The sequence below is a fragment of the Saccostrea cucullata genome, unplaced genomic scaffold, assembly GCF_032062105.1.
Source record: "Saccostrea cucullata isolate Sc308-1 unplaced genomic scaffold, CSIRO_AGI_Scuc_v1 ctg8141, whole genome shotgun sequence".
Taxonomy (NCBI): domain Eukaryota; kingdom Metazoa; phylum Mollusca; class Bivalvia; order Ostreida; family Ostreidae; genus Saccostrea; species Saccostrea cuccullata.
In genome coordinates, this window is record NW_026926935.1 from 19,690 (window position 1) to 28,750 (window position 9,061).

The 9,061-nt window shown below is 32.4% G+C and overlaps 1 protein-coding gene across 1 annotated transcript; it reads left to right on the forward strand.

Annotated features, from left to right (window-relative positions):
• Positions 1-14: 14 nt before the first annotated feature.
• On the forward strand, positions 15-4,863 carry LOC134272957 (E3 ubiquitin-protein ligase TRIM56-like). Its single transcript, XM_062755127.1, has 5 exons — positions 15-151; positions 397-1,539; positions 2,244-2,288; positions 3,985-4,080; positions 4,745-4,863. The coding sequence occupies exons 2-5, from the start codon at positions 399-401 to the stop codon at positions 4,861-4,863; spliced, it is 1,401 nt and encodes a 466-aa protein (XP_062611111.1). The 5' UTR covers positions 15-151; positions 397-398.
• The last annotated feature ends 4,198 nt before the right edge of the window (positions 4,864-9,061 follow it).

The window sequence follows — 9,061 nt, forward strand, 5'->3', positions numbered from 1 at the left end:
ATTTTAAATAGTTCTCGGATAGAATGTTATCAGGAAACTTCAACTCACGACTACGTTATACACTGAAAGCAAAGTCACAGCCGGAGTGACTAGTCAAAAGCAAATGCAGACTCCTCCACAGCACCTGCAGATTGCATTTCTAGATTTTGAGGTTTGTGGTAGCTCTGTGTCTGATTTCTGTTGTTTAAATGGCTTTTTGTACCATAAATTACTCAAATATTGTCTAGTTTCTTGAACTTAATTGAGTAAAATTTAAGCATATTGAAATAATTTTTTTTTCACTAGACATTTCTCAAAATAATTTATCGCATAAAGGTAATTTAAATAGTTTCGAATAATTGCTTACATTTACTGTAAAATTTACCATTTCAGATCATTATTACTTTTATTTGACAGATATGGATCAATTGGAAAAATCAGGCCATAAAATGAAAATGAAGCTTTTGCAAGACCTTCTAAAGTGTAACATATGCCTTGAGACGTTATCAAATCCTAAGATTTTACAATGTCATCATTTTTTCTGCTCCACGTGCATTCAAAGTCATCATGAAAACTCACAAGAGGGGAACCAGGCGTTTTGTCCGATTTGTCGACGCCCTTTTGTTCTGGATTTTTCTGGAGCCGAAGATCTTCCACCGTGCCATTTTGTTAATGAATTGCTGGAAAAATTTTCAAAAGAACCTAATCTTAAGACCAACACTGAAATTGAAAGGAATTGTCAAGGACTGTGTTTGAAAAGGAAATCAAAGGTGAAGGCAACGTTTTCTTGTCCTCCATGTGGAATTGATCTGTGTGAGGTTTGTTTAGAAGCTCACCAATTTTTTAATGCTCATCATAAAATTGTTGATGTTGAAGATTACCAGAGGCCGATTATGATTCAGTCACCAGAAATGGAAGACGAAAACTTACTATGTGATCAGCATACAGATCACAATCTTTCTGAGCTATGTCTTGATTGCAAAGCTGTTTTATGTCAGGTTTGTAAAAAAAAACACCATGATCACAATTGTATTTCATTGGAAGACATAAAAAGTGAAGCTCAAATGATGAGAAATATGCTGCGCAGGATAAAAAGTGATTTAGAAAGAAGGAGGGAAGATGTAACAACTTTTGAATTCTTTCTGAAAACCAGCGAAACAAAGGCAATTAAAAGAATACAAAGTACTCATAAAGAAATAAAGGAACGAATAGATACTCAAAAAACAGAATCTGAAGAAAAATTGAAGTTGCATTCCGAAAGTTTAACCATTGAAATTGCTGAATCTCTCACCAAAATAGACACTAATTCAAAATCAGTTGAGAGCATTCTGGAACTCATTCACACCCTTCTTGCGTTTGGAAATGACAGATGCTTTTTGATGTACTGGCAAAACATTCATGATAGATATCAAAGCATAGACTTGGAAAACGTAGAATTGCCAAATGTTGAATCCAAAGATATTATTCGCTTCAACCCAACAGATCTTGAGAAGTTGTCAATCGGGTATCTCACCCCTGCGAAACCAGACATTGAATGGATGAACAAGGATCAAAATCAAGGTAATCCCTCCTTTGTTTTTGTTTTTTTTAAATTCTATTCTTTCAATGGAAGTCGGCATTTTTTAAGTTGTATATATTAGTTAGCAAGTATTTTGAGGTGGATCAGTGTTCAACATCATCTCCCCTTTTTTTTTTTACTCATATTCAATATTGTTTGATACAACGATTTCTTGTACTTTAAAAGGTTTGACACCTAAATTTCTTTAATACTTAGTATTGCTTTATTTAAAAGGACATTCGTGATGATAATTTCAAATACGAAAATAAGATTTTGCATAAATTCTCCTTCATATGAATATAAAATGATTGTTTTACAACCAACGACATAAAAAAAAATAATATATAATAATATATAATCTACATCATGTTGCTTTGTCTCTCTATAAATTTTAATTTTAATCATCTTTATTACAAACTTATGTGCTTTCAATGTGGACATTAGACATAAAAACCGTTTTGAAGTGGAAAACTAAATTGCGAAGATGAATGATTTTAGAGGAAAATGCAATCAATTAATTTTAAAAAATGATGTATTGAATTTTATGTCACCGAATTCTTTTACATGTTCAATTCAATTTTTTCTAATTTGATCATTTTTTCTCTAAACGTATTAAGCCAAAACGTTTTGGTGCCCATGTTTTTGATCAGGAAAAATATACTTTATATAATATACTCAATGGCTGTTATGTATAAACAATTTGTAGATGAAGAAGAAAGGGAAGATGAAAAAGAAATTGAAGACTACACGGGTATGTCAAGGAAGCATATAAGGCATTTTTCGGGAAATTTAAACTTTTTAAAGAAAGTTAAGTTTGATAATTTACCAAAACCGCTGATAAAGGTAAACTATTATCATCTATTGCATAAAGATAAAAGAGTGTCTAAGGCAACGACGTGAACCACCACCACGGCATCACCACTTCTATTAATAGCAAAATTTTCCTTAATTAAAAAAGATAACAGAACAACAATACCCCGGAGTTTAATAATTTCTTTGAGTAAATAATGTAGTTGAAAAATATCTATTGTGCCTAAAACGTGCTGCTAGAATCCTACTGTCCCGTCAGTAAAATAATTAGTCCATACTTTCGCACGAAACCTTACCCGATGTTTTGAATTTTTAAAATATGAACCGAGATTTTTCGTAAAACCATGGTTAACTTGGGATTCAAGCAGCAGTTTCCAGGTATTTGAGGAGGCAAACTTTTCATCTGTACAAATCTTATGTTTTGAAATATCCAGCTTATTGTTGTTCTATTGCATTCTTTATGTCACAAATGACAGAGGAAAGGCCGACCAGGATACGTATATAGCTGACTGTCTTCTTAAGAGAATATAATCGATGGAAATAAATTAGCATGCCTGTTTTATTAACTGAACTCCATATGAATTTCACAAAATATTCCCGATATTTGCTTTTAAACTCCATTTTACGTATCTTTATACATGCCATCTGAGCCAAATTCTCTTTACACGACATGATCAATTCTAAAGTTACTTGATGTACACATATTACGTCATCAGTGGTGGATTTTAATCAAAATGACAGAATACAGCATAACAAAGTAAGAACGTTTTATTTTTGCTAACGTTTACATGTTTCTAATCATTTTTGAAAGTTAAATTGCCTCTCTAAATACCAATATTACGAAAAATTGTGTTCTAAATTTGACGTCATCCCGCCTACTATGACGTCATAATGTAGCACTCATTTAGTCAAGGTAAAATATTTTGTATGCTTCCTTATTCCCCCTGCGTATCGTCCACTTGGTAAGTAATTGTGATTAGACTTTTCAGGAAGAATCTAAAAAAAAAAAAAATAGAAAACGGAACAATATAAACTTTTACTTTCATTATTACATTTTGACAGATATGATATTTTTTCGACATTCGATTTCCGTTCAACAATAGATGAGTATTAAGAATAGCAAGATTTGCATATGTGAAATATTTCCATCATTAGATGCAGATATTAAATGGTCCTACCACATTGTTATATATGTATATGCTAGCAAATCCCATGTTTGACTTAAAATATATTTTGTAAACAAAAAATAAATTGAAATTAGCACCATTTCCTTTTTTAATTAATTTCCAATGATTTAAAGGTATATTTGATGTGTGTAAAGTACGTGTACTGGCAATGAAATATATGAGATAACGAACAGTGTTCACGGTAAAAAGTTAATTAATCATTCCGAGATAGAAGCAGGTCAAACATGGATCAGGTAACATGGAGGAATGAGCGTCCCCCGCCGACCGATCACTCCCGCCCAGTATTTCTTGTCGTGATCGAGAAATAACAAAAAATCCATTGTCAATTCAGAGTGCAAATAATGGACTTACAATAAGTATACTTCAATTCATCCAAAATTACTAGTATTTATCGAAATGCCAGTTTTTAAGAATGTTTTATTGACTATTTCGTTTGTTTATTTTATATAGATTGCATGATAAATACGGCACATATGTTACGAGGATCACACCTGTATAGTTTTCTTCCCCAAAAACCGTTAAATCCCGTTAACAGCAAAAGACATGGTAGGTTTGTAAAAATCTTAATATTGTTTATTCATGGAGGATTTGGAGATAACGAACAGTTTATTTATTTATTCATTTATTCATTTACTTATTTATTCATATAATATTATTATCATTTTTTATATATTTATTTATAAACGATACTCCACACTGGTTGACTTCATATACTTTAAAGAATTATAAGGCTATCAAAATTAAAATAATGCATATTATTTTTATTACTTTTTTGCACGTCATAGGTTTGAAAAAATGCATTTATCATAGTCTCAAATGCTCTGGCAAATCCAAAAAAACCGTAATTTTTTTGTATCAAAAAGGAAATAATTTATTCATTTTGTAAAAATACCGGACTTAGTCACTTAGTACTTCATTTAAAAATAGGAAATCTATGAATGTGTCGTATAATTGTTATCTGTGAAGCAATTAACATTCCTTTGCTATTTTCAACTTAAAAAATCAAATAGAAAACGTGACAAAAAACTTGATTTGGAACAAATGCTCCTCAACCAGGAAGAATATTTTTTACAAATATATTTTTTTTCAATTTAAAGATTATGCTTGAAACGGTAATCAATTTGTTTAACTATTCTAATTTCATGAGGTGTAGATGATCCCTTATGATTTCTCCTGAATTTCCTTGTAAGCTTACACATTTATTCAACAGCACTGCGAGTATTACCAAAGCCACCAAAACTGAAAACTGTTATTGAACAAAAAACACCAGTACCTCATTTTCATGGAGAGCACAACACCTACTTAAGCTTATTGACCGAACAAGGTTAGTACTTGAAAAAAAAATAATAAGTGGTCTCTCGATATGAATAAATGAGTTGCAAATGAATAAAACAACATAATCTATATATGTATAACCGTTATATATATATATATATATATATATATATATATATATATATATATATATATATATATATATATATATATATATATATATATATATATATATATATATATGACTGCCGTCATGAGAAAAGGGCCCTTATCTTTTGACGTCACAATGCTCAGAAAACGACGTCAAAGTCGCGGTATTGTAAACACGGAAGTAATTTTGTTGACTGCATTTTGTGAACAAGAAATAAAATTGAATTTCAAAGTGTATCAAAAATTTGAAATTTGATGCGGACATTTTTAATAGGTATTTATATAATTTACTATTCAGTACGTAAATTTATTCATAATTTTGTTAAAGTATTTAACTTGTTGATATACGGAACATTGGACATGCACATTGCCGTGGAACACAGGAAACAGCGATTGAAACGATGTCTATGCATAACTAAATTAAAGCTGCTGCATATTTGTTTTCTGAGCAATTTGCAAATGCTGAAATTTGAATTAATGATAAGAAGTCTTAATATTAAAATATAAATTCTATATACATGTACATTTTTTTTCAGAGAGAGAGAGAGAGAGAGAGAGAGAGAGAGAGAGAGAGAGAGAGAGAGAGAGAGAGAGCGAGTGAGAGATTTTTGCACATATAGTAATTACCGTTCTTATAAGCTGTACTTATATATCATAATTTAAAATCTATTTAGCCATTTTAATTTTAATCCATAGTTAATCTTATTGATGTACCCCAATAGCCAGCCTTCGGTGAACTGTCGATTTTAAAGTGTGTAAAAAAAAAAAGGGGGGGGGGTAAGTTGACAAGCCAAAAAATCTCCGAATTAAAAGACCGGTTAAAGTTCAAGGTAAAAACATAATCCCTCTTTAATTGAATAAAAATACTGGGAAACCTTCTACATCAACAGTATTTTGTTTTATAAATTAACAGTAAGAGAAAATGCTAAGGGAAAAAAGGGAGAAAAAAATACGGAGGATGGGGATGCCACGAAAATTTTGCTAAAAAAACAATTGTTTCAAAAACAAATTTAAAATGATCAAATAAATACATTCAAAGGAATTGTATGATAAAAATTACTATTGTTTTCAAATTTTTAAAATTATTCCGATAAAATGATTGAATGAAATCCCACTCGAACCTCTTTTGCAATATGTTAAGAAATTAAATACAGCTATTGTAGACTTTTCCCAAAAGCATTATACCAATGTTGGTGGAATTAACAATATTGCATCGACAGTGATATTATGAATGGAAATATTTATAAACCAAAAGAAAAAAAAACTATATAGATTACAGTAAGCGAAAAGACGTACGAATTTCTGGCTAATGGCAAATATATGGGTATATATATGTATTAAGAATACATTACTATAGACAGGGCAAGAAGCATAAGTGACAAGTGGTTATGAGTGTAATTTCAAAAAGTTATGAAAATGTGCGTGAAATATATTTCACTGACTATTGAATTCATGATTTGAAATAAATAAGTCACGTTCTGCGTTGAAATCTTCAAATCTGATACATGTATCAAAATACCCCGCATATCTCTATCGACATTAATTTCTTTAAGTTTCGTTAAAATCGAGATAAGACTTTACTACATATCATAATCCTACATGTAACATGACTCTACGTAAAGGAATTAATAAACAAACACAAATATTTCTACTTTTAAAGAAAATATTGGCCATTACAGTCCATGCAAGTAGCAACGGGGGGAGCTACATCGAAAGTCCGCCCCCCCCCCCCTCCACACACACACATACACACTTTTTGTTGCGGAATAGTCAAATTCGTGCACTACAAAAGAATAAGGCAGTGTGTTATGTTTGATTAAAAAATTTGAAACTGAAAGAAGATTGAACCTAAACCCCCCTCCCCAACGGCGAAATTGGATTCGAGTTTCGACAACCCCTCCCCCTTTTTTGGTTGAGTAGTTTTTTTAAAGATAATTTTTTTTTCTGGCTGACCCCCCCCCTTTTTTTTTCAAATGAGTGTGTGGGGACAGGAGAAGATACGAGTCAAATGTGTGGGTTTTTTTATATGTTTGGTATTTTTTGAAGTAATAACTAGGAAAACAATGGTTTGCATAAATTTTTAAGCGAAAGAGAGTTAAATTACAGCGGTATATAATTACTTAACTAAAAGCATCGCCTCATACAAAAAGCATGAACGTGTGCTGGACGTAATATTTCATTAGTGGATAAGACAATCGCATCGAAATGTGAAAAACCTATAAGGTGTCAAGTTATTTAGCCATTGGTACAGAGGAAAATGAATAGATGACCTTTCATGGACGCGTGAAAGATTTTGTTTTGCTTGTCAAGGAATATTTGGTGGTTGAAAGTGCCAACAACTGAAAAAAATATAGCTGCCCCTGCATATACGCACCTAATATGGCTTCCTACGGGCCTGTCGTTCTTGCGTAAAAATATACTAGTATTTATTTAGTTTCAGTTTCAAATTGATTTCGTCAAAATTTTGATGGAACTGTAATTTCGCACAGAAAAGTCTACATATTTGTCTTTTCTGCAGCTAAGAAAAGTCAAGCACGGCATTTAGTGTACATATATAAGAAAGAGACAAGAACAGCACAATTCACCATCCCTTTTGATTATATCACACAATATGTATAATTTTTTTTTCAGATCATAGTAGCGGCCCTTGGAAAAAATATACAAATATTGTGTACAAGTTAAACAGGTTACAGGTGCCACAAAATTAAAAAAAAATGTTAAGGTGCAGAAATATTTGTAACCGATTTTAATTGTGGTATACTTTTAAAAAAGTAAGAAGTTAAAAGACGGTTTCAATTTGAGGTATAAATTCAAAGAAAGTTTCAACTTAAGGTACGGTATATAAACCATTTATAAGACAATCCTTTACTAGTATTTGCCTATTTACTATGTTTCTACTCCATGATTAAGATAGGCGAAAAAATGAATTGTTTAAACAATGGAACCTTAAAGCTTAGAGCTTTTTTAAAAAATTTTAAATAAAATATTCAAAAAAGTAAAAGTTTTAAAATCAGCTTGCATGGAAGTAACGAACGTATAGTATATTTTTTTAATTCATAATTTTTTTTAAACGGAATAAACGTTTTTTAAATCAAGTTTACATATCTTGGCATATCTGAATCTATTTTCTAATTGAATTTTTCAATGATACAGAAAATACATGGTGTTTTTCATCCTATCGTAACAGTTATAGGGAATAAAGTTACGTGCGTGTGTGTTGGTGAGTGAATGCTGACTCGTATGATTTTTTTTAATATCGGGATCGATGTTCTTTTTGCGAGGGGGTGCCCCGTTAGTAGTATAAACGGTCTGGATGGGCGGGTCAACTGAGTGCACTTTTGGGGTTGGGGTGGATAGGCGGTTCAAGTGAGTGCACTTTTGGGGCTGAGGGGGATAGGCGGGTCAAGGGAGTGCAGCCCCTGTGAGGGATAGGCGGGTCAAGGGAGTGCAGCCCCTGGGGGGATAGGTGGGTGAAGAGAGTGCAGATTAGGGGGTCTGTGGGGGATAGCTGGGTCAACTCAGTACAACCCTAACCCTAACCCTAGGGGGCTAGGTGGGTTAGTACATAGCCCCTATATGTCCTATACGGGGTGTTTACACTGTGTTTACATTATACACTATACGCTGCTACTACGATTTTGGCAGCGAGTCAAAAGAATTTGATTATGACGTCACTCATTCACAGTGATTTTCCGAAAATGGAAAAAAAAAAACAATAACACACAATAGAAACAAGAACACAGCAATTTTATTCAAGTAAAAAAAAAATACAACCATTTACTTTTTCTTCTTCTGGGCCTTATCGGTCATCAGGGGTAGTTTCCTCTTGGGTTCCTGAGGCTTTTTCTCCAGTTTTTGTATTTCTTTAACCAATTGTTGATCCTCCTCATCCTCTGTACACTGATTAGCCCAATGACCAGATTTCCCGCACTTGTAGCACGAATCCTGTTTTTTTTGGGGACAATCTGGGGCCCAATGCCCTAACTCTTTGCAGATGAAGCATGGATCCGTCTGTCTGGTTTTCTTTTTTTCTCCCGTTCCCCCTTGTTTTTTCTGGTAAGTGCTTCCTCCTTTCATTTTAGTGATGTAACTTTTCAGATCA

What these genes read in the sequence shown, in the direction of transcription:
- LOC134272957 (XM_062755127.1), top strand. Translation starts at nt 399, where the DNA reads ATGGATCAATTGGAAAAATCAGGCCATAAAATGAAAATGAAGCTTTTG. An exon ending in AGAAATTGAAGACTACACGG is followed by an intron (nt 2,289 to 3,984) that starts GTATGTCAAGGA and finishes TATTTTATATAG; the next exon opens with ATTGCATGATAAATACGGCA. An exon ending in CGTTAACAGCAAAAGACATG is followed by an intron (nt 4,081 to 4,744) that starts GTAGGTTTGTAA and finishes TTTATTCAACAG; the next exon opens with CACTGCGAGTATTACCAAAG.